The sequence below is a fragment of the Ranitomeya variabilis genome, chromosome 3, assembly GCF_051348905.1.
Source record: "Ranitomeya variabilis isolate aRanVar5 chromosome 3, aRanVar5.hap1, whole genome shotgun sequence".
In the NCBI taxonomy this organism is placed as follows: domain Eukaryota; kingdom Metazoa; phylum Chordata; class Amphibia; order Anura; family Dendrobatidae; genus Ranitomeya; species Ranitomeya variabilis.
Genome location: NC_135234.1, coordinates 755,503,941 through 755,530,375, shown reverse-complemented (window position 1 = coordinate 755,530,375; position 26,435 = coordinate 755,503,941). Strand labels below are relative to the sequence as shown.

At 47.6% G+C, this 26,435-nt stretch overlaps 1 protein-coding gene across 2 annotated transcripts in view; it reads right to left on the bottom strand.

Annotated features, from left to right (window-relative positions):
- Positions 1-26,435, bottom strand: part of PRCP (prolylcarboxypeptidase) — a 109,807-nt gene that overhangs the window by 25,626 nt on the left and 57,746 nt on the right. Inside the window, exon 1 of one of the 2 annotated variants that reach the window (XM_077298661.1) lies at positions 13,905-14,080. The exons of the other annotated variant lie outside the window; for it this stretch is intronic. Coding sequence (XP_077154776.1) covers positions 13,905-14,012 — 108 coding nt within the window. The 5' untranslated portion in view covers positions 14,013-14,080. Of the gene's footprint in view, positions 1-13,904; positions 14,081-26,435 lie in introns of those variants that run through there. 2 annotated transcript variants of the gene reach the window in all.

Genomic DNA, 26,435 nt, shown 5'->3' with positions numbered 1-26,435 from the left:
TCTGTCTTAATTTTCCAGAGAAACAGAACCACGTTTGTCCATGTTATGTGCCCAATATTGCTGCATTCACTTGAATGGGGAGAAGTTGCAAAACTATATAGCAAATGCAGCGCCAATCATAGAAATAAGAAGTTTAGTTTTTTTTTCCCTAAGCTTTTCATTGCCATAGTAGTAGGGGCCGCTGATACTGCACACAATGAATATGAACATCTGCAGATATAGTTGACTGGCGCCTTATAATGAACCCGTAACGAGCGGTGTGATTGTGTCCTACCAGGTATTTGAGCAGATTGTAGGAAGCCAGAGGAGGAAATGACTACTGCTTCCTGACCGGGTAAGAAAGTGCCTTCTGCAGGGTGACCCTTTGATTAGCAGTGCATAAAAATATCTCATTTCACCGGCCGCGTCCTACAAGTACTTCCTTATTTTACCCAATTGACAAGCAGTCCATTGTGTCCTCCCCGCGGCCCATTGTGTGGATGGCGCTATAATAATCCGCATTCAAAGCGAGCCAAGTACATTATCTCCACTGATGAGCAGAACAATACATCGCTATACACTAGCTGCATGGCACAATCAAGACGGGTGACCTAAGGGAGACAACCACCGATGGCCATTATGGTGCCCGCAGGGGTCGTGGCCATGTTATCCATAGCCCTTAAACCAAAGGATGCAACTATAGTGGGTGCAGTTGGACCAGGAATCTGGAGCCTAGGAAGCCGTAATGGTACCACCGACCCATATAAGAAATACTATTAAAGGGATGGCCACCTTTAGGGATACATTCATTTTAGAGAAAAAAAAAAGTTTGGGGGAGTGAGAACTTTTGCAATTGGGTTTCACTAAAAAACGAACAACTTGCACCATTTGGCTTTTAGATGCCCTTGGCTTCCCAGCAGGATTGAACTTGTGGCTTAAAGTCATAATTCAGCTGAAAGTGGGTCTCAAGAAGAGTTTGGGCTCATGCAGACACTGTTCAAGATTGGACTGTAATGCATGAACTGGACGCGGCTCCCTGGACATGAGCGCGACAGCTTCATAAAAATACGTTGCATTGAGGGCCGACCTCTGACATCTGCATTATCCTTTAAGTAGCGATCTACCACTGCTTTAAATGTAATGGTCACCATACTATTCATGAAGTAGGTGGCTCAGGATGAACAGATACGACTTTTACGGACTGGCCGTTCGGGGGAACAGGTGAATCCCCGGTGGGCCTCCACCCTCCTATATGAGCAGTACTGGGCACATCATTCTTGATTCACTATGTGCAAAGTCGACATCGCATCATTAACTAACAAATACATTTGTAAATGAGGGTAATCTAATATTTGCATGTAGATGAGCAGTGGGCCCTCGAGAGTCAATGTTCCTGACAGGCCCTTGTCTGTCCACTACAACACTGGATGTGGTGATACCATAAAAATAAAGATTATTTTTCCCCCTTTTCATTTTTAACTGGGAAAAGGGGAACATTTAAGATTGTGTTTTTTTTTTTAATATACATATTTTCTTCATTTTTACATTTTAGCCCCCTTCAGGGACCTGAACCTTCGATCATCGGATCGCTTTTGCCATGTAATGAGTCACTGCAGTCTGAGGTAAATAGTTAAATGGCGGTTCTTCTATGAAGCCAGGACACAAGTCAGGTTTCATAGTACGATGAACACAGTAGCCATGGCCACCCACCGACTGCATGGTGACCCACAATTACGTCACAGGAAGACGCGACTATGGGAGCCAGTGCGGCTGAACTGGCAATTACGCCATCTAAATACCGCCGTCGCTGATTGACAACAGCATTTAAATGGTTAAACAGCAGGTACTGTGTATGGTACAGGTACAGGCATAATTTTTGAGCCTGCTGTATACACGCTCTGCACCCATGTAGTGTATATTCACTTTAACCCCTTTACGACCATAGCATAGACATACTGTCTGTTTCCCATAGTAACCAATCACAGCACAGCTTTTATTCCAGCAGAGCAGTTTAAGACATGAAAGCTGCGCCATGATTGGTTGCCAGGGCCAACAAAGACTGTTCTGATTAACCAAGCCTATAGACGCCGATTTTTGGCTTTTTGGCCTTTTTCTAAAATATCAGTGACTCTAAATAGTGTCTATTTTGTACCTTATGCATTTTTGAATTTGTGCTGTAAGTTTTTACAAGCTCTTGACTTTCCCCCCCTTCAGTTTATTTTGATAATTCAGATATTTTAGCCTATTTTGTCATTTACAACTTTCCGGGTGGGTTTTTTTTTTTTTGGAAACACTTAGAAACATTGATACCACAAAAAAAAAAAAGAAAAAAAACACAACGAAGTCAGTTCTGTAGGCCTCATTTATCAGACCAGTTTTGTTGCCACTAGCAACCAATCACAGAGCAGCTTTCATTTCTTAAGCTGCTCTGCTAGAATGAAAGCTCCTCTGTGATTGGTTATGGGCAACAAAAGGCAGTCCTGATAAATGAGGCCTAGCAAATGGCGTCAGAAATTTCTGCTACATGTGAACATACCCTCATGGGCGGCCAGGTGTCCTTAGAGAGGTCTACACAAACAAGGGTTTTATTATGGAGACTATTCTTTAGAAGTGCAACATGGCTTCTAAACATATTTTAATAGGTTACAGCCCCTTCACCGCTACTCACAACAGGTCAGATATTTATGGTCTACACAAAGAAAAAGGTGCCATTCAAAACCACAGCTTGTTCTGCAAAACTAAGCCTTAGTACGGGCTCTACGGACTGAAAGTCTTAGTTACTCACCGGTTAACGGTGTTTTTCGGAGTCCATGACAGCACTACGGAGAGAGGGGATCCGCCCTTCAGGAACAGGAAACCTACAGATACATAAGGGCGGCACCTCTCCCACGCATCAGTTGGTTTACAGAGCACAAGAGGACCACCAAGGTTAATAGCATACATAATAAACAATGATACAAATAACTAACTATTCACTACCCGTGAATTATATAAATAAAGGAAGAGGTGTACACCCAGAACTTAAGAAGACGGGAGGGTATGTACAGGTGCTGTCATGGACTCCGAAAAACACCGTTAACCGGTGAGTAACTAAGACTTTATCGGTCGTCCATGACAGCACTACGGAGAGAATTACAGAGAGTAACTAACTAGGGAGGGACTACAGCTTGCAGCACCCTTACACCAAACGAAAGGTCAGAAGAGGCACCCAAGTTCAATCTATAATGGTTATAGAATGTGTGTGGAGAAGACCAAGTAGCAGCCTTACAAATTTGGTCGATCGACACCTCCAATTTTTCTGCCCACGAAGCCGCCATAGCTCTAGTGGAATGCGCTTTTAGACCTTCAGGCGCCGGCTTGCCCTTTGAGATGTATGCCAGCGAGATAGCCTCCCTGATCCATCTAGCTAAAGTAGATTTTGATGCCCTGTGACCCTTCCTACTACCCTGATAGGACACGAATAGGGCGTTATCTATCTTCCAGGGATCAGTTACTGCCAGATATTCCAGGATACATCTTTTTACATCTAAAGTGTGTAGCTTCCTTTCCTTATCGTTAGTAGGATTGGGGAGGAAGGATGGAAGAACTATTTCCTGTGTTCTGTGGAACCTGGACACTACTTTAGGAAGATATGCTGGATCAGGGGATAGTATCACTCTATCATCCCTAAGCTGCATGTAAGGGGGAACCCTGGATAATGCTTGGATGTCGCCTATCCTACGCGCCGATGTTAGGGCCACCAGGAAGGCTACTTTAAGGGATACATTTTTAATAGAGGCTGATGCAATTGGCTCAAATGGGGCCTCTGTCATGGCTGAGAGGACTAGGTTCAGGTCCCATGGCATGACCCTATTCTTCACCATTGGCCTGGACCGTTTTGTCGCTCTGATGAATCTGCTGACCCAGTGATTCTCAGCAATGTTGCAGCCAAAGAGGGCCCCTAAGGCTGATACCTGCACTTTAAGTGTATTTGGGGATAACCCCATATCTAACCCTTTCTGTAAGAATTCTAAAATCTGGTCTATTGGTATTGACTGACCAGCTATTACCCCCGAGTTCTGAAGGAACCTCTTCCAGATCCTAACATAAATCTTTGTGGTGATTATTTTTCTGCTCTTCAGCAGAGTGTTAATGAGGCCCGGAGAGAACCCCCTATCCTTTAACAGCGCCCGCTCAAAATCCACGCCGTCAGATGAAGGCCAACCGCCCGAGGATGGTAGACTGGGCCCTGGGACAGGAGATCCGGGATGTCTGGCAAGACCCATGGGTCGGATATCGACATAGCCCTCAGGCATGGAAACCACGTCCTTCTGGGCCAGAAGGGGGCAATTATTATCACTGTGGCTTTGTCCTTCCTGATTTTCCTCACCACCAGAGGAAGTAGAGACAGGGGAGGAAAGGCGTAGGCTAGCCTGAAGTTCCAGTCTATGAGGAGGGCGTCTACTGACAGAGGATTTTCTCTGGGGTTGAGAGAGCAGAATTGTGCCACTTTCCTGTTTTCTTTTGTGGCAAACAGGTCTATTTCTGGTTGACCCCATCTTTCCACGATGAGGTTGAAGATGGAGTCGTTCAGGGACCACTCCCCCTGCCTCAATGTGTTGCGGCTTAAGAAATCCGCTGTAGTGTTTTCTGCCCCTCTTATGTGAAGAGCCGTCAATGAGAGAAGATGTTGCTCTGCTAGATGGAATAGACGATCTGCTACGCACATTAGGGATTTGGAACGAGTCCCGCCTTGGTGATTTATGTATGCCACGGCGACCCGATTGTCCGAGAATACCCGCACGTGGTGGCCCTGTAGATAGACAAGGAGTGATTTAACTGCCTGTTCCACAGCCGTTAACTCCTTTAGGTTGGAAGACATTTCTATCTGATCCCGATCCCAAAGCCCCTGGATCAATGTATCCCCCATGTGAGCCCCCCATCCAGAAGGGCTAGCGTCCGAGGTGACTATACGAGTTACATTATATTCCCAGGGGACCCCTGTGGACAGGTTCTCTTGGACTAGCCACCATCCGAGGGATATAATAGCGTCTTGGGATAGGGTCATCAGGCTCTCCAGACATCCCCCCAACCTTTTTTGTTGTAACAGCACCTCGCCCTGAAGTATCCTCGTATGATACTGGGCCCATCGGACCGCTGGAATACAGGACGAGAGAGAGCCCAACAGAGACATGGCTCTTCTAAGGGACATGGTGGGGTTTTTAGAGGCATTCAGCACCTGAAGGTGCAAGCGATCAATTTTCTCTTGAGGCAAACGGCATTCCTGAACCTGGGAATCCAGGGTCAGGCCTAAAAATCGCTGCACCGTCATGGGCTGTAAGCGTGATTTTTTGACATTTAGCATCCACCCCAGACGCTCCAGAGCAGACATCACTTTATGTAACTGTTCCAGACAGTGATCCGCCGTTTTACCTACGATAAGGAGATCGTCCAGGTAGGGGATTATTAGAATGTTGGACTCATGCAAGTGAGCCATAACCTCCGCCATAACTTTGGTAAACACTCGAGGGGCGACCGATATACCAAAGGGGAGGGCCCTATACTGGAAGTGTCTGATTACCCCATCCAACCTTACCGCCACCCTCAGGTATCGTTGGTGACCTGCATAAATGGGGATATGGTAATAGGCGTCCTTCAAATCCAATACTACCATAAAGCAGTTTTTAAACAGCAGCTTTATTGCAGTGTTAATAGTTTCCATCTTAAATGATTGGACGGTCAGGAAATTATTAAGAGCCCTAAGGTTAATAATTGTTCTGAAGGAGCCATCAGGTTTACTTATTAGAAATAGAGGAGAGTAGAATCCTCTACCCTGTTCTCCTTCCGGAACCTCTGACAGGACATTCTTACTGAGCAGGTCGTGAACTTCTGCTTCCAGGGCCGCCTGTTCTGCTGGAGAGGACCTGAGTGGGGTAACTCTGAAGAAGTTCTGAGGGATGGAGGAGAACTCTAGCCGCAGACCCGTAGCTATTAACCCCAAAATCCAATCACTACTGGAGATTTTGGACCAGGCCGGGTAGAAGGCAGATAGTCTACCTCCCACCGGGGCGACTAGTCATTGGGGTGGTTTTTTGACCTCACGGGATGGCTCCTGACGTCCTCCACCTCCAAACATAAATCCAGTACCTTTCTTCTTTTTCTCATCCCATCTGCTCTGGTCTCTGGCTGGTCTCCTCCGAAAGAATCTTTTCCCTGTGAAGGGACGCCTGTAAGAGGTAGCTGGTAGATTGGGAAACTTTTTCTTCTCGTCTCCAGCTTTCTCCAGCAGTTCGTCTAGGACTGGACCAAACAGGTATTCCCCTTCGCATGGGATAGAGCACAGACGGGATCTGGATTGAAGGTCACCTGGCCAACATTTCAGCCACAGGGCCCTGCGTGCTGCGTTTGATAGTCCGGCCGCCCTAGCCGCCATTCTTGCCGAATCCGCAGATGCGTCCGCGAGAAAGGCAGCGGCATTCTGAATTGTTGGCAGGAATTTCAACATAGAGTCTCTGGAAACACCGCCTTCCAACTTAGACCCTAGCTGATCCAGCCAGACCATCATCGATCTGGCTGCACATGTCGCAGCTACAGCAGGTCTCAGGGCACCCGCCGACATCTCCCATGTCCCTTTAAGGAATGAGTCAGCCTTCTTATCGAGAGGGTCCTTTAGGGAAGCCATGTCGTCGAAGGGGATAGATGATTTTTTAGACGCCTTAGACACCGCTGCGTCCAATTTCGGCGCCTTATCCCATGTATTCACCATGGGGTCCTCAAAGGGATATCTGCGTTTAAAGGCAGGTGGAAAAGAGCCTTTCTTCTCCGGTTTTTTCCATTCCCTTTTGATGAGGTTCTGGACCTTGTCATTGAGCGGAAAAGACCTACGTTTTTTAGGGTCTAGACCGCCAAACATTAGGTCCTGTGTAGAGAGTTCTGGCCTTTCATCAGCCACCCCCATGGTGGATCTAACTGACTTAATAAGTTTGTCCATTTGGTCCAATGGGAAACAGAACCGGTTAGACTCCTCTTCCGAAGAGGACGCTGAGGAGACAGAGGCGTCTGACTCATTCTCCCTACTAGGGCCAGCGGACAAATCCGACTCTGAGGCGCTAGGCTCCCTTCTTCTTTTGGAAGACTCCCCCCAGGACAGGGATTTCAGGGAATCTTTCACCTCCTTCCTGATAATCTCCCTAAGGCTTGATGTGAAATCAGGAGACTCTTCCGCCACCTATGGGAGCGGAGAAAAAGGCTATGTAATTTATCTGGCGCTACCGCTATCAGTGCTCCCATCAATTTATTTCCTACCGTCTGCCGTACACACGACTGACAAAGTCTCTTAGGGTAGGCGTCTGGCAAAGGGCAAGCGCATAGCGCGCACTCCTTGTTTTTTGATTTACCAGCGCTTTTTTTCCCCTACGGAAATAAACATAGGAAAAGACTGCATCAGGGTACATTCACGAAGATCTCTTACCCAGGCAGTAGCGGTAGGTACCGGATTACTGGGGGGTCGGTCCAGATCCTTCTGCTTAGATCTGCGACTGGTCTGGTTACTGTGTCCGCGGGTCTTCAGCTGGGGGTTCGCATGGGACTTCTCCGAGGATCCATCCTGCTCCTGCTCCAGCTCCAGCAGACCGACGGCAGCTTCCGGCTCATCCATAGCTGCAGATGGGCTCACAAGCAGTGCTGCAGCATTTTGTTTGGCTATAAATAGCCCTCCCCCGGATCCGGAATCAGTGCAGGTGTGTGGCCAAATCCACCCCCCCGACTTGCAGGTGACTGCTCCACCCCCCCCCTGCACCCAAACGCCCCCCCCCCCGCCCCCGCCGCATGCAGGACAGCGGCGTTTTTAGAAAAAAACCGGCCGGCGTTTGACTTCCGGTTTTGGCCCCGCCCCCTGCGCGTCACTTCCGGTTTCGGGCAGAACGCTCAGAAACGTGCCCGGAAGCCTGGGAACGGCGCCGCCGGACCCCCCAGCCGCCCCCCCGCTACGCCACCGCCGCTTCCACGGCCGCAGCCCAGCGGTGACCGCGGCAGAGGCCGGCGTCCGACCCCCAGCTCCGGTCCCGAATCGAAAGGAGCACACAGGACGCCGCGCTGCACCGCACCGACGGGGAGAGTGGGGAAGACCGAGGCCCAGGGGGGAGAGCGGACCCCGGGGGGGGACATACTCACCTGCTGACCACTGGGGATGGACCTCCTCCGGACGTCGCTCCACACTGCACCGCTCACTGTCGTGGAGCCCTACCCGGACCCACCGTGGCGCTTCCAGGGACCCGCACTGCCCGAGGTAGGAGACCCCCTCGCTACCTGGGTCGGACAGCCGGCCTGGGTATTGATAGGAGAAACGAAGTCGTATCTGCAGGGAATCCTGTCCTCCAGGAACAGGAAACCAACTGATGCGTGGGAGAGGTGCCGCCCTTATGTATCTGTAGGTTTCCTGTTCCTGAAGGGCGGATCCCCTCTCTCCGTAGTGCTGTCATGGACGACCGATAAAAATACAAAAATAAATTTAATCTGAGAAGAAAAAAAAAAAAGGGGCCCATTCCTGTTGATGGGCTTTGCCGGACCGTGACCAGAGACCTCTACAGATCGCTCAGACCATGAGATCACTTCGTTCTGAGCATGCACACAGACGTATACAGACTGAGACAGCCTCGGGCCCGTATACCACTATGCACAGGTTTATGCATTAGCTGAGCTTATACCTTGTGGTTCAAGTGATTGGTGGAGGATCTGAGTCCTGAGACCCCCAACAGCCAACAGGGACCTGCAAGTCAGATTATAGAATCGTGAAGGTAACGGAAGATGCAGCGGGGTCCATGTTATGTCGCTACCACCACTGTCCATTAGAGGCCACAATAATGGTCAGTACGAGGCCATGAACTCCCAAGCAGGAGATGCCACAGCTGGACCCTGACGTGCCACGTTCAGCCTGTTACAAGAGGCTATTCAAGTTGTGCCAGTAGTCAGGGGAAAAGCCGTGCAGCCATCCCAGTTCTGCTCAGTCCCCCCCTTACCCCAATCATATTTTTCTAATACAATAATGAATCGGGTCTAAAGTGTATTTGGGCATACCCACCTCCTCCCCCCACCTTTTTTTTCTCTCATTTGTGCCTTATTCTTTTCATTTGTGTTTTTATTCTGTTCACCATTGTGGGTGGCGTTTTGGGTTTCCAGACGTTTTTCGGCTGATTCCTTAATTGAGATTTTAAATTACAAAAAAAAAAAAAAAAAAAGTCTCACATTTTTTGTGCCAGTGTCCTTCAGTATCCCCTCCACGAATGATTTTACGCACGTCTAAATTTTTTGGCACAAACCTCAATTACATTTTAGCAGATCGATCATAGGATTTTTTTTAATTTTTTTTTTAATCTATAAAGTTGCAAAAAAAATGTAAAAACGCATTTCTGATTTTGTGCAACAATCAATTGCCACAAGACAGGCAAAAAAAAATAAAAAATAAAAATAGCCAGAAGAGGCTAAAAAAAAAAAAAAAAAAAAAAAAACACGCAAGATCTATGCATGCTGTCAGTGAATGTGTCCACGTTTTACATCCAGAAGCTGAAACCCACTTGAGACAGTGTATGGGCCCCTTGTTACCCAACATCTCATCTTACAGCGGACCCTCATCCCTCTTACAATCAAATAAGGTTTCCCGTATATTTCTTTATCTCAGGCATTTACCTGGAGTCTAAGGCCGGCGTCATACTTGGCGTAAGACAATACGCCACGTATTATACGTCCGTACTACGGCCGTAATACGGAGAAATGTTCCCAAAATATTGATCCGTACTCAGGGTGTGTCAGCGTATTTTGCGCATGGCATCCTCCGTATGTAATCTGTATGGCATCCGTACTGCGAGATTTTCGCGCAGGCTTGCAAAACCGACATCTAAGGGTATGTTTCCACTGTCAGGATGGCCGGTGGTATCGCCGCAGCGGCGAAGCCGCTCGGCGCTAAGCCCCGCCCCCTTTCTGGGACGCGATCATGCCGGATGTGTTAACTCTTCACATCCGGGATGATCGCTCTCTCCCATAGGGCCCTGTGATATGCCTTGCGGGGACGCTGCGTCCCCGCAAGGTGTACGGACATGCTGCGATCTGAAAAGACGCGCAGCATGTCCGGAGTCGCAGGGCCGCCGCGTGCGGGTTTCCACGCATAGTGGAGACGGGATTTCATAAAATCCCCTCCACTATGCTGGAACATCTGGACGCTGCAGCTCTGCGCAGCGTCAAACAAGCAGCGTTTCCTGACCGTGGAAACATACCCTAATGGATTTATGTGCTCAAATGTTCGGGAAAACATATATACAGTATATATATATATATATATATATATATATATATATATATATATATATATAGTCTGTATTTAGATTTCATTCAGCGCGATCTCTGTGAAAAGCCGCTAATTCAATTGCCGGCTTTTCATTTCTCCTGCACAAACCCGACAGGATATGAGACATGATTACATACAGTAAACCATCTCATATCCCCTTTTTTTGCATATTCCACACTACTAATGTTAGTAGTGTGTATGTGCAAAATTTCAGCGCTGTAGCTGCTAAAATAAAGGGTTAAATGGCGGAAAAAATTGGCGTGGGCTCCCGCGCAATTTTCTCCGCCAGAGTGGTAAAGCCAGTGACTGAGGGCAGATATTAATAGCCTAGAGAGGGTCCATGGTTATTGCCCCCCCCCCCCCCATGGCTAAAAACATCTGCCCCCAGCCACCCCAGAAAAGGCACATCTGGAAGATGCACCTATTCTGGCACTTGGCCACTCTCTTCCCACTCCCTGTAGCGGTGGGATATGGGGTAATGAAGGGTTAATGCCACCTTGCTATTGTAAGGTGACATTAAGCCAGATTAATAATGGAGAGTGGCCAAGTGCCAGAATAGGCGCATCTTCCAGATGTGCCTTTTCTGGGGTGGCTGGGGGCAGATGTTTGTAGCCAGGGGGGCCAATAACCATGGACCCTCTCCTGGCTATTAATATCTGCCCTCAGTCACTGGCTTTACCATTCTGGCGGAGAAAATTGCGCGGGAGCCCACGCCAATTTTTTCCGCCATTTAACCCTTTATTTTAGCAGCTACAGCGCTGAAATTTTGCACATACACACTACTAACATTAGTAGTGTGGAATATGCAAAAAATGGGGATATGAGATGGTTTACTGTATGTAATCATGTCTCATATCCTGTCGGGTTTGTGCAGGAGAAATGAATAGCCGGCAATTGAATTGCCGACTTTTCACTAACACCGCTGCGTATTTCTCGCAAGTCACACTGCTGGTCCGTGTGGAATCCGTATTTTTCTTGCCCCCATAGACTTTCATTGGCGATTTTTTTGCGCAATACGGTGACAAACGCAGCATGCTGCGATTTTGTACGGCCGTAGAAAGCCGTATAATACTGAACCGTAATATACGGCTGATAGGAGCAGCCCCATTGAGAATAATTGTGCCATTTATTTTGCGAGTTTTACGGACGTAATTTCTGCGCTCTTACGTCCGTAAAACTCACCAGTGTGACGCCGGCCTAATACAGTAGAAAGCCGTTTGTAAGGCGACAAGACCCCGATTACCAACTGGACCCCTGTGCCGCTGCAGAGTTTGCACCAATGTTATGTTCACCCCTGGACCCAACACTTCCTCCGCTATCTGTTCACTGCAACTGTGTCCTCTATACAAGACTCTAAACACACTCTGTACTAATAGTTTGTTACAATGTATCAGTGCAGGAAAATGTGTATAATGGGGATGTTAAGATAATATGTTTGTTTTAGGGCCATGTATAAAAGTGTTTGCACCCGTGGGTGGTAGATTCTTGTTTTTGTGACCATAAGAATGGAAGAAGGGTGACCCCCAATATTACCCTCTCTAGGCCCACCCATATAATCACATGCCATCTGCAACCCTGGGAGAGTTTTCCAATTTAGGCCTTCATAGGCATCCAGAGATCTGGCCCTGTAAGAACAAATCTGAAAGTGTGGAGGTGAATATATTTTAAAAGCCAATTGGAAGAGGAACAATGGAGCACCATCTATTGACTATGACCAATAAGGCAGGGTTCACCAGAGATGCAGGGCCTGGAGTGCCATATGAAAGGAGGAAGAGGATGGCATGGAGTGCCATATGAGAAGAGGAAGAGGAGGCATGGAGTGCCATCTGAGAGGGGAAAGAGGAGAACGAGGGCATGGAGTGCCATCTGAAAGGAGGACTAGGGCGAAGGCATAGAGTGCCATCAAAAAAGGAGGACTAGGGCAAGGAGTGCCATCTGAAAAGAGGACTAGGGAGAGGGCATGGAGTGCCATCTGAAGAAGAGGACTAGGGAGAGGGCATGGAGTGCCATCTGAAGAAGAGGACTAGGGAGAGGGCATGGAGTGCCATCTGAAGAAGAGGACGACTAGGGCGAGGGCATGGAGTGCCATCTGAAGAAGAGGACGACTAGGGCGAGGGCATGGAGTGCCATCTGAAGAGGACGACTAGGGCGAGGGCATGGAGTGCCATCTGAAGAGGACGACTAGGGCGAGGGCATGGAGTGCCATCTGAAGAGGACGACTAGGGCGAGGGCATGGAGTGCCATCTGAAAGGAGGACTAGGGCGAGGGCATGGAGTGCCATCTGAAAGGAGGACTAGGGCGAGGGCATGGAGTGCCATCTGAAAGGAGGACTAGGGCGAGGGCATGGAGTGCCATTTGAAAGGAGGACTAGGGCGAGGGCATGGAGTGCCATCAAAAAAGGAGGACTAGGGTGAGGGCAATCAAAAAAGGAGGACTGGGGCGAGGGCATGGAGTGCCATCTGAAAGGAGGAGGAGGAGGCAGCCATGAAACATCCTTGTGGCATGCAGTGCCATCTGAGAGGAGGAGAAGGCCATGAAACATCCTTGTGGCATGGAGTGCCATCTGAAGGGGAGGGAAGAGGAGTAAGCAGACATGGTGTACCACCTGAAGGGGAGAGGGCATAATGTGCTATTATCCGAGAGGCAAAGGAGCTGCGTGCAGTCTGAAAGAGAAACGGTGCATCTTCAAGGAAAACGGTGGCAACTGAGACCTGGAGAGTAGTGCGTTAATAAATTTGGCACAGCATGAGAGGCGATCTGTGCTGTAAAGAGAAATATTGCTTGTCAGTCACAAGTTAATCACTGTATGGCCATCACCAGACTTCGAAACATTCTGGCAGCAGATTTTGCGCCTTTTCCACCATAGTTCCTCACTACCTTGCACGCAGGGGCTTGTCTTACATCAGAGGTCTTCACACTGGGGGTTCCCTGGGCACTGATGCTGTACAGTATGTGGGTGGTACGAGGGGCCCCGACCATACAATAACTGCAGTGTGTATTGTGCTCTAGCAGAACAGATGTAGGACATGTTAGACATGGCGGCCCCCTTATACAGTAATTGGGGGGTCCTTTTACAGATCTTGTAGTCAGACGTGGGAGCTTCGCCTGCTCCACCACCATATGAGATATACATATTAGGGATTGTGAGGTTGTATCACTGCGCACATTCCTGGTAACATTATACACCAGACGTAGCAGAGCCCAGATTGTTAGTTGGGGCTTCACATAGGACTGTAGCCATTCGCCTCGATATTTTCCATCCCCGCCACATCTGCCGGACCCCAGACCCCTCCCGGACCATACATTTAGGTCGGATGAGTTCAGGCTTTTGCTGACTATTGAAAATTAGAGGGAAGGAAATTAGAATCGAATGTCAGCTGAGCCCATTACGAAACACAGGAAGACGCAGACTCGTGATGAGAGCGCTCACGTTAACCCATATAGGGCCAGCACAAAGGCGTCCCTGGATACAATACTAAAGGGTTAACCAGGCAAATTAGCAACACACACACACACACACACACACACACACACACACACACACACACGTCGCCTCTTCCCTATAGACCCTACATTCTCCCCCCAAAGAGATGATGGAGTTTCTTACCTTCTGTTCAAAGTAGAACGTTTCATAGGTGGGAGCAGAATGCACTACAAAGCCCAGGAGGCAAGACCCCAGCAGGAAGCTCCAGCCTGACAGCTGAGGAGGTGCCATGCCTGCTCTCTTCTGTCTCAGACCTGGGGATTCCCTGCCTGGATGGACTAAAGGGAGGAAGGACTATCCTGAGGAGGAGCCCCATCCTCCTCCCTTTTAACTATGTCAGCGCCACTGAGGGGCAGTGACAGAAATCAAAGCAGCGTGGCTCTTTAAATCCTTAAAGGGACAGGAATCCTGAACCCTAGAGCTTATAGTAGTTCAGCAGGGTTATAATCAGTCACATGTATGGATGGAGTAATAATATATCCCATACATCAGAGATCAGGAGGGCAGGGAGTCTATTTCCCTTTCTGACACTGATTATAGGGGACTGCAGCTGGAGAAATGGCTGATAACATGGAGCAATAGAATAGGAAATGAGCCAATCTCCCAAAATTAGTTCCTGTGCAGAATCACTCACATCAGACGGAAGATTTGATTATAAGTGCGCTGATTGCCATGAATAATGCACACGTAAATTAGGAAAATAATAAAAAAAATTGGCTGTTTTTTTGTTTTTCTTTTTAGTATTTTTCAGTTTTTTTTTGTCTTGTGGTGCTTGTTGCTGTTTTTTGCAGCTCTTCAAAATGGAGCGTTTTGTTTAACAAAATAAAAATGGCTCTTTACCTTTAACCTGGTCATTTTTAGCTCGAAAAGTCACGTTTCTGCAGAAAGTCACAAAATTCTGCTCAAAAACTACAGATGTACAAAAAAAAAATCACTCCGGGGTGAGGGGTGAATGGAATAAATTTGTGCAAAAAAATGCATCTTTTTAAAAAGTCGCAATTAATGAATATGTCAAAAGCATCAGGAAGCCCCAAACAATGGTGAATATAAAAAATAGATGATCACATATAAAATAGACTTAAAAAAAAAAAACACAAATAAAAAAAAAAGGAACAAATGAAAAACAGGGGAAACCGAGGGGTGTATCGATCACCGGCCCATGCAGGAGGGGCCCGCCAACACCAGCGAATACTTCAGCCGGACGTGTGTCCTTGGATGCATATTCAGCTGTAGTGTATTGTGGCACAGGGGTCCGTGCGCTGCAATATACGCTTCCAGATCCAATTGGAGGCCAGTAGTTGATGTCGGCGTGAACACGACTGGGGGCGTATATGGCAGTGACATTATGCACTCCCGTCAATTGCACGTAGAAGTCAGTTACCGGCTTTAGAAGAGGACTTTTTCTTTTCTATGCATTGAAAAACAGCGGCAGAACGGGGGATATATACAAGGATGGGGCCCAAATTAAGGGGCAAATATCAGGATGGGGATATATATACCAGGATGGGGCCCAGGATAAGGGACATATACCATGAAGGGGGTGGCATATAAACCAGGATGGACCCAGCATGGGGAACATACTGTATATACCAGGATGGGGCCCAGGATAAGGCATATATATATTCCAGGATGGGGAACAAATATACCAGGATGGGGGATATATATACCAGAATGGAGCCCAGGAAGGGACATATATACCAGAATGGGTAGCATATATACCAAGATGGGTCCATGATAGGGAACATATATACCAGGATGGTGAACATATATAACAGGATGGGTCCATGATAGGGAACATACAGTGGGGCAAAAAAGTATTTAGTCAGTCAGCAATAGTGCAAGTTCCACCACTTAGGGCTGTCCCACACGTCCAGATAATTCCGGTACCGGAATAAATCGGTACCGGAGTTATCCGTGTCCGTGTGCCTGGGAACTCACGGAGGCCATACGTGCGGCACACGTGTGCCACCCGTATGGCGAGTGGGTACCACACGGAGCGTGTGGTACCCACTCTGCATGGTGCTGAAGCTGCGATTCATATCTTCCCTGCAGCAGCGTTTGCTGCAGAGAAAATATGAAGAATGGTGTTAAAAATAAAGATTTAGGTGTCCGCCGCCCCCCCACCCCCTGTGCGCCCCCCCCCCCCCGCTGGTCAGAAAATACTTACCCGCTCCCTCGCTGCTTCCTGGTCTGGCCGCGGCTTCTCCTGCATGCGGTCACGTGGGGCCGATCATTTACAGTCATGAATATGTGGCTCCACCTCCCATTGGGGCGGAGCCGACTATTCATGATTGTAAATGATCGGCCCCACGTGACCGCATACAGTAGGAGGCGTGGCCAGACCAGGAAGGAGCGAGGGAGCGGTTAAGTATTTTCTGACCAGTGGGGGGGGGCGCACAGGGGGTGGGGGGGCGGCGGACACCTAAATCTTTATTTTTAACACCATTCTTCATATTTTCTCTACAGCAAACGCTGCTGCAGGGAAGATATGAATACCGGCTTCAGCACCATGTGGGGGGGACAGCGCTTACTGTAGCGCTGTCTCCTGCACGCACACGGACCCCAGACGGAGAATGTCCGTGTGAGGTCCGTGTTTTACGCGGACCCATTGACTCTATTGGGTCCGTGTAAAACGTGCGCTCCCACGAACACTGACATGTCTCCGTGTTTGGCACACGGAGACACGGTCCGCAAAAAATCAATGACATCTGAACAGATGCATTGATTTTTATGGGTCTACGTGTGTCAGTGTCTCCGGTACGTGAGGAAACTGTCACCTCACGTACCGGAGCCACTGACGTGTGAAACCGGCCTTAAAAAGATGAGAGGCGTCTATATTTTACATCATAGGTAGACTTCAACTATGGGAGACAAACTGAGAAGAAAAAATCCAGAAAATCACATTGTCTGTTTTTTTATCATGTTATTTGCATATTATGGTGGAAAATAAGTATTTGGTCAGAAACAAAATTTCATCTCAATACTTTGTAATATATCCTTTGTTGGCAATGACAGAGGTCAAACGTTTTCTGTAAGTCTTCACAAGGTTGCCACACACTGTTGTTGGTATGTTGGCCCATTCCTCCATGCAGATCTCCTCTAGAGCAGTGAGGTTTGGGGCTTTTCGCTTGGCAACACGGACTTTCAACTCCCTCCAAAGGTTTTCTATAGGGTTGAGATCTGGAGACTGGCTAGGCCACTCCAGGACCTTGAAATGCTTCTTACGAAGCCACTCCTTCATTGCCCTGGCGGTGTGCTTTGGATCATTGTCATGTTGAAAGACCCAGCCACGTTTCATCTTCAATGCCCTTGCTGATGGAAGGAGGTTTGCACTCAAAATCTCACGATACATGGCCCCATTCATTCTTTCATGTACCCGGATCAGTCGTCCTGGCCCCTTTGCAGAGAAACAGCCCCAAAGCATGATGTTTCCACCACCATGCTTTACAGTAGGTATGGTGTTTGATGGATGCAACTCAGTATTCTTTTTCCTCCAAACACGACAAGTTGTGTTTCTACCAAACAGTTCCAGTTTGGTTTCATCAGACCATAGGACATTCTCCCAAAACTCCTCTGGATCAGCCAAATGCTCTCTAGCAAACTTCAGACGGGCCCGGACATGTACTGGCTTAAGCAGTGGGACACGTCTGACACTGCAGGATCTGAGTCCATGGTGGCTTAGTGTGTTACTTATGGTAGGCCTTGTTACATTGGTCCCAGCTCTCTGCAGTTCATTCACTAGGTCCCCCCGCGTGGTTCTGGGATTTTTGCTCACCGTTCTTGTGATCATTCTGACCCCACGGGGTGGGATTTTGCGTGGAGCCCCAGATCGAGGGAGATTATCAGTGGTCTTGTATGTCTTCCATTTTCAAATTATTGCTCCCACTGTTGATTTCTTCACTCCAAGCTGGTTGGCTATTGCAGATTCAGTCTTCCCAGCCTGGTGCAGGGCTACAATTTTGTTTCTGGTGTCCTTTGACAGCTCTTTGGTCTTCACCATAGTGGAGTTTGGAGTCAGACTGTTTGATGGTGTGCACAGGTGTCTTTTTATACTGATAATAAGTTTAAACAGGTGCCATTACTACAGGTAATGAGTGGAGGAAAGAGGAGACTCTTAAAGAAGAAGTTACAGGTCTGTGAGAGCCAGAAATCTTGAGTGTTTGTTTCTGACCAAATACTTATTTTCCACCATAAAATGCAAATAAAATGTTAAAAAAACAGACAATGTGATTTTCTGGATTTTTTTTTTCTCAGTTTGTCTCCCATAGTTGAGGTCTACCTATGATGTAAATTACAGACGCCTCTCATCTTTTTAAGTGGTGGAACTTGCACTATTGCTGACTGACTAAATACTTTTTTGCTCCACTGTAGTGTGAAGCAGAGAGAATAACAAAATACCCTAAAGTGCAAAACAGTGCATAATACACACAGAGTACCTCTCTATGTCTGTTCCCTATTCTTAGTAACAGCCTACCTGACTGTGGGGGTTGGCACCCTACTGTACAGCGGAGACGGCGCCCCCACTCCACGAAGGATCACCCTATAGGTAAGGTAACCCTATAACTAAATGATTTCCGGTACGACAGAGTTGGTGTACATCTGTCTATTGGGGGTTCCAACATCATGGGATGAAAAACTCCAAAGAAAAAGAAAAAAACACAGACGCACAATCAGCACCGCCCAACCTGTACTTCCACCTCCAACTTACGGCTAATATCCTGCATCACTTCCATATGGGGTGCTCGTGAAAACAGAAACAGTCTTTAGAACATTTTTAAGTATGAGAGAAACGAGCACTCACCATCTGTGTGAACAAAGTCTTTACTTTATTGTGGCTTCATACGTGAAAACAGCAGGGCAGTACAGGGTGAACCTTCGGTTCCAGACGACGACGATCGTTTCGCTCCTCTGAGCTTCAACGGGTCTCGTTGCTGACCCGTTGCTGTTTTCACGTATGAAGCCACAATAAAGTAAAGACTTTTATTAGGGTTGAACAATTAATAAAATGTTCAATTCTCTAGTTGCCTACTCCTGTCCTAATGGATATTGATCATGTGCACTAAAGAAATACACCAGACACAGTCAGCTGTAACTCTCCTTGATCAATGTGTGGCTCAGCTCCAAGAAGGGAAGTTTATTAGTCAAACACAATGTTATATATCTCCTGTAAGGGGGCTCGGTTAGCTCTAAAATGGGAGTGATCGGATGTATTCCATTGGTTAGTGGGTTGGGCATGAGCAAGTCCATGGGCGGATCCATGAGGTCATCAGGGTGGGTTGGTCCGTGAGGTCATCAAGGTGGGCGTCACTGTGGGTGGATCCATGAGGTCATCAGGGTGGGCGTCATCTTGGATACCAAACCGCACGGCATGCAGATACAGGAAATGGTGGCCATCTTCAGTGTCTTCATTGTTCATCTTGGATACCAGAGCACACGGCTCTGGTAGAGGAGATGGCAGCCATCTTAAGTGTCTTACTTTGTCTGAGGAAAACTTATGTAAGGTTAAACAATACATGTTATGGGTTGCTTCCCTCAATTACCTTATGTGTTGAGGTTAATTAAGTATTTGATCTTATGGCTCTCCTCAACAGTCCCCCCTAAATACTTTATTAACCTTTTCTTTTATCTTGATCCCACCGTGGTTCCCTAACCCACCGATGTTAAGTGTTATTATGACATCAGAGGCTTCATGACAATATGGATGCTATAGACACCAGAAAATGTGTGACCAATTATGGGTATACTGCGGAGGTATATCGGAGCGTGTTACCCATGTCCTCGGGACTTTCCAACCTGCTGGATCTATTACTCTCCAATCTCCCATCTCCATGGTTACATAAAATACACATGTGCGACTAACCCTGATGTACACATCCTAGATCTGACCGTCTTGCCCGGGAGGGGGGAATTGGAGTTTTCACCAGTTTGAGACAAGTTTTCCCTTGTGGAAAACCTCCCTTTGTAGCTGGACTTTGACAAGCAGGTCAGATCCTACTCTGTCCCTAACTGTCTAACAAATTTACAATGTGAGAGATGGATCCAGGAGGCGCTCAGCAACCCTGACTGAAGTATGAGGAGTCAGGAGCACTTGGTAGGGGCCCTCAAATCTCGACTCCAGGGATGTCTTTCTGATGCACTTCTTTACCAGCATGTAGTCACCAGGTTAGAAAGTATGGGTACCTTCACTGGAATCTGGACCTGGAATGGATGATAAAACTCGTACATGTGTTACTGACAGTTCTTTAGTAACAACAATTAACAACAATTACAGAATTTACAAGAGTATCACTTCCCAAGGCTAGCTGTTGTGGAAAATATTGACCCAATCTTGGAGGCCCCCCAAAAAGAATCTCGTATGGTGTGAGTTTAGTGGGACCCCTTGGAGTGTTTCTGACTGAGTATAAGGCAACGTGCAAAATGTCTGTCCAAGTCTGACCTCCTAACTGGCTTTCAGTATTTTATTTTTGAAGGTGCCATTCAGTGTTTCTACTTTCCCACTGCTGTGTAGGTGATATGGAGTATGTAAACCCAAATCAGCTCCCACCAATGTCCATAGTTCCTTAGTCAGTGCTGCAGTGAACGCAGGTACTTGGTCACTCTCAATTACCTCTGGGACCCCATATCTGCTTACTACTTCATGCATCAGTCTCTTAACAGTCACTCTGGCAGTCATGTTGGTTACTGGATAGGCTTCGGGCCATCCTGAGAACATGTCAGTCACTTCCAGTACATACTCGTACTTCCCTACTTTTGGCATTTGAATGTGGTCAATCTGAATTTTCTGAAAGGGATAAAGTGGTTTAGCCAAATGTTTCTGAGTAACTTTCTGAGGTGGTGCTGGATTGCATGTTGCACACACAAGGCAGGACTTGAAATAATTTTGGGTGACAGTAGAGATCCCAAGTGCCATATAAGTCTTCCAAATTAGGTCATTCATCTGATTCTTGCCTCTGTGGGTGATACCGTGTGCCCATTCTGTCACTGAAGGGCACAGATTACGGGGTAGACAGACCTTTTTGTTAATCCTCCAGACTCCATCTTCATCCTTTTTAGCTCCTCCTTCTTGCCATGACTTCTTTTCATCATCTGATGTCTTGTCTTGATGTAGATGGATAATCCTCATAAGAGAGGCTTTAGTCCCTTCTTCAGTGTCTTGTGACACGTACACCGCTGCTTTCTCTTTCCTAAATGGATCCACAGCATAGGTTTTTGCTGTTTTGTCAGCAAAGAAGTTCCCCCTTGCTTCTGGAGAATCCAGTCTCCCGTGAGCTTTGATCTCGATCACTGCAACCTCTGAAGGTAGATTCAGAGCGACCACAAGTTCTTGCATCGTAGCAGCATGTTTTACAGGAGTTCCACAGGACGTTAGGTATCCTCTGGCTGCCCAGATGCTGCCGAAGTCATGAGCCACTCCAAAAGCGTATCTTGAATCCGTGTAGATGTTGACCACCTTCTCCGTCGCTTCCTGACAAGCCAACGTCAAAGCCTTAAGTTCCGCTTCTTGTGCAGACGTGCGGTGGTAGGGATCCGGCTGAGATGACCTGGTCATGTGTAACCATGGCATATCCCATGTGGAACCTTCCTGTTTCATCTGCAAATCTGGAACCATCAGTGAAGAACGTCGGGTCAGCATGTGGGAGTGGGTCTTCAGACACGCTTTTCTGGGAGGCTACTTCTTCATGCATTTGTTCAAGACAGTCATGATCCTCTGAGTGTGTAGAGGCATCTTCTCCGAGAGCATCAGTATCATCCACATCCCCCCTGGAAAGAGGAAGCAGCGTGGACAGTTTGAAGATGCTGCAGCGGACAAGAGTGACATTATCCGGAACCAAGAGCCAACATAGGAGTCTCATATGATGCTGTACCAACAGATGTTTAGGTTCCAACAATAGCAATTATGTTGTGTGGAGCCATTAAGAGAACTGGATGTCCTCAGATGATATCAGAAGTTTTGTCCAGAAGCATATGTGCAGCATGAACAGCTCTGAGGCAAGTCGGGGAAGCTTGAGACACAGAGTCCAGGCGGGCAGAGTAGTAGCCGATTGATCTTGTTCTTCCCCCATGTTTTTGTGCTAGGACTCCGGAAGCATGTCCTGCTACTTCACTGACAAACAAGTAAAAAGGTAGTTGATAATTTGGGATTCCAAGAGCTGGTGCAGACTGTATGGCCTGTTTAAGAGCGTAGAAAGCTTCCACGGATTTAGTACATAGTGGAAACGCTGACGTCTTGAGGTCATCGTACAATGGCTGCATCAGCTTTGAGGCATCTGGAAACCTTTGGCAACAATAATAATTGATAGGTCAGCCAACTCATCCGAGGCCCTTGTCTTAGGTTCTTGGCAGAACTCAACACCAGAGTCCCATGTCTCGTCATGCTCCTGTAGAAAGGCATCGGCTGTTTTTCTGGATCTAGAACTTGGTTCAACAGAGTAGCAGCGTGCCGGGGTGTAAACTTGACACAGATGGTGGGCTCCTCAGACATGAGCATTGGCACTGTTGGCGGTGGCACCTGAGGCGGGAGTAGAGATGGCACCGGGAGTGCAGATGTAGTCCCTTGTGTATGAGGAGCCGGAGGAGGTAACAGTCCTGGAATGAGGGGCTCTATTTGGGCAGCTCCAGTATCATGGTGTGGGCTCCAGGTGACGCAGGCAGTCTTAAAAGCTTTAACAGTCCTGTCCTCATTAATGCGAGTTATTGCTGCATGAAGTTGCTGAGCACTAATGTCTGGATGAATAGGGTCATAAGTAGGGGTCACAGTGTGTATGATCATTCTACACAGGAGATTGCCAGCTTTAGTCACCGCTATGTCCCCAACAGCTATCTGACCATGTGACTCAACAATGATTTGACTGTCAGCTTGAATAGTCGCCCCTCCTGCTTCCACTATAGCTCTAGCTACACCTCCATTGTGCTCTAACCGAGAATTGGCAGCATTAACAATAGCGTCTGTCTCCATTGTTGTTATGTCACCCTTTCCCACCACTAACAAGGGTCCCTCAGGAAGTTCTTTTTCAAAAATAGGTTGCCAACATTCCCTCCCCTTTGTGCTTCCTGTGCTATTGGTATCCCCCTCCCACATTGAGCCCCCCCCTTGATACAGTCGCCACCGTCCCATACAGGTGTGCGCTTGGCTACGAGACAGCCTGTGAGGTACTGGGCATAGGGTTATGTAGGCTGCGTGAGAGTGCTGTTGTGGAAGCATTGGGAGGAGAGGCCGCTGCTTGGAGCATCTCATGTGGGTGTGCGGCTAAATTGGCAGTGGAAGTGACAGTAGAAAGGGTAGGTGCTGGGGACGATCCAGGTGGGAGGACTGCTGGATTCACAACAGGAGTGATAGGGGAAAGGGTTGGTGCCCCTGTCATGGATCCCAATGGCTGGGGATCGCACTGGACAAGCAAAATAACATAAATAACGGACGAGCTCTAGGGTGATGGAACCTGGGCTGACCGCTGCCCTACTCCTGACAAACACAACTAGAAATAGCCAGGGAGCGTGCCTACGTTGATTCTAGACGCCACGCGCCAGCCTAAGAGCTAACTAGCACTGCAGAGGAAATAAAGACCTAGCTTGCCTCCAGAGGAATGAACCCCAAAAGGTATAGTTGCCCCCCACATGTATTGACGGTGAAATGAGAGGAAGGCACGCACATAGAGACGAAAATAGATTTAGCAAATTGAGGCCCGCTATAACTAGAAAGCAGAATGATACAAAAGGGGTCTGAGCGGTCAGCAAAAAACCCTAATCAAAAACCATCCTGAGATTACAAGAACCCATGTGCCAACTCATGGCACATGGGGAGAACCTCAGCCCACTAGAGCTACCAGCTAGCATAGAGTCATAATTAGCAAGCTGGACAAAAAACCAAACAACTGAAAAACAAAACTTAGCTTATCCTGAGAGATCTGGGAGCAGGTAGTCAGGAACCAAACTGAGCACATCTGAGTACATTGATAGCCGGCAAGGGAATGACAGGAAAGCCAGGTTAAATAGGAAACACCCAGCCTCTGATGGACAGGTGGAAACCAGAGACCGCAACCCACCAAAGTCACCCAGTACCAGCCGTAACCACCAGAGGGAGCCCAAAAACAGAATCCACAACAGTACCCCCCCCCCTTGAGGAGGGGTCACCGAACCCTCACGAGAACCCCCAGGGCGATCAGGATGAGCTCTATGGAAGGCGCGGACCAAATCAGTCGCATGAACATCAGAGGCGACCACCCAGGAATTATCCTCCTGACCATAACCCTTCCACTTAACCAAATACTGGAGTTTACGTCTGGAAACACGAGAATCCAAGATCTTCTCAACAACATACTCCAATTCTCCCTCCACCAGCACCGGAGCAGGAGGCTCAACCGAAGGAACAACGGGCACCTCATACCTCCGCAATAACGACCGATGGAACACATTATGAATAGCAAACGATGCTGGGAGATCCAAACAAAAAGACACAGGGTTAAGGATCTCCAAGATCTTATAAGGACCGATGAACCGAGGCTTGAACTTAGGAGAAGAGACCTTCATAGGGACAAAACGAGAAGACAACCACACCAAGTCCCCAACAAGAAGTCGGGGACCCACGCGGCGACGGCGATTAGCAAACTGCTGAGTCTTCTCCTGAGACAACTTCAAATTGTCCACCACCTGATTCCAAATCTGATGTAGCCTGTCCACCACCACGTCCACTCCAGGACAATCCGAAGGCTCCACCTGACCAGAGGAAAAACGAGGATAAAACCCCGAATTACAAAAGAAAGGAGAAACCAAAGTAGCAGAACTAGCCCGATTATTAAGGGCAAATTCGGCCAGTGGCAAAAAGGCAACCCAGTCATCTTGATCAGCAGAAACAAAACACCTTAAATAAGTTTCCAAGGTCTGATTAGTTCGCTCCGTCTGGCCATTCGTCTGAGGATGGAATGCAGACGAGAAAGACAAATCAATGCCCATCTTAGCACAAAACGTCCGCCAAAATCTAGACACAAACTGGGATCCCCTGTCAGAAACGATATTCCCCGGAATCCCATGCAAACGAACCACGTTCTGAAAAAATAAAGGAACCAACTCAGAGGGGGAAGGCAACTTAGGCAAGGGTACCAAATGAACCATCTTAGAAAAGCGGTCACACACAACCCAGATAACGGACATTTTCTGTGAGACAGGGAGATCTGAAATAAAATCCATGGAAATGTGCGTCCAAGGCCTCTTCGGGATAGGCAAGGATAACAACAACCCACTGGCCCGAGAACAGCAAGGCTTAGCCCGAGCACACACTTCACAAGACTGCACAAAGGTGCGCACATCCCTTGACAAAGAAGGCCACCAAAAAGACCTGGCCACCAAGTCTCTAGTACCAAATATTCCAGGATGACCAGCCAACACAGAAGAATGGACCTCGGAGATGACTCTACTGGTCCAATCATCCGGAACAAACAGTCTTTCTGGTGGACAACGATCAGGTTTATCCGCCTGAAACTCCTGCAATGCACGTCGCAAGTCTGGGGAGACGGCGGACAATATTACCCCATCCCTAAGGATACCAGTAGGCCCAGAGGCTCCAGGAGAGTCAGGCACAAAACTCCTGGAAAGAGCATCTGCCTTCACATTCTTTGAACCTGGCAGGTATGAAACCACAAAATTGAAACGAGAAAAAAACAACGACCAACGAGCCTGTCTAGGATTCAGACGCCTGGCAGACTCAGGTAAATCAGATTTTTGTGATCAGTCAGGACCACCACACGATGTCTAGCACCCTCAAGCCAATGACGCCACTCCTCAAATGCCCACTTCATGGCCAAAAGCTCCCGATTACCCACATCATAATTGCGCTCGGCGGGCGAGAATTTTCTAGAAAAGAACGCACATGGCTTCATCACCGAGCCATTGGAACTTCTCTGTGACAAAACCGCCCCCGCTCCAATCTCGGAAGCATCAACCTCAACCTGAAAAGGAAGTGAAACATCTGGTTGACATAACACAGGAGCAGAAGAAAACCGGCGCTTAAGTTCCTGAAAGGCCTCCACAGCCGTAGGAGACCAATTAGCAACATCAGCACCCTTTTTAGTCAAATCAGTCAAAGGTTTAACAACACTGGAAAAATTAGTAATGAACCGACGATAAAAATTAGCAAAACCCAAGAACTTCTGAAGACTCTTAACAGATGTAGGTTGTGTCCAGTCACAAATCGCCTGAACCTTGACGGGATCCATCTCAATAGTAGAAGGAGAAAAAATGTACCCCAAAAAAGAAATTTTCTGGACTCCGAAGAGACATTTTGAGCCCTTCACAAACAGAGAATTGGCCCGCAGGACTTGAAACACCTTCCTGACCTGTAGGACATGAGACTCCCAGTCATCAGAAAACACCAAAATATCATCCAAATACACAATCATAAACTTATCCAGATATTCACGGAAAATATTGTGCATAAAGGACTGAAAGACTGAAGGAGCATTAGAAAGTCCAAAAGGCATTACCAAATACTCAAAATGGCCCTCAGGCATATTAAATGCGGTTTTCCACTCATCACCCTGTTTTATCCGCACAAGATTATACGCACCGCGAAGATCTATCTTAGTGAACCACCTAGCCCCCTTAATGCGAGCAAACAAATCAGTCAATAATGGCAATGGATACTGATATTTGACTGTAATCTTA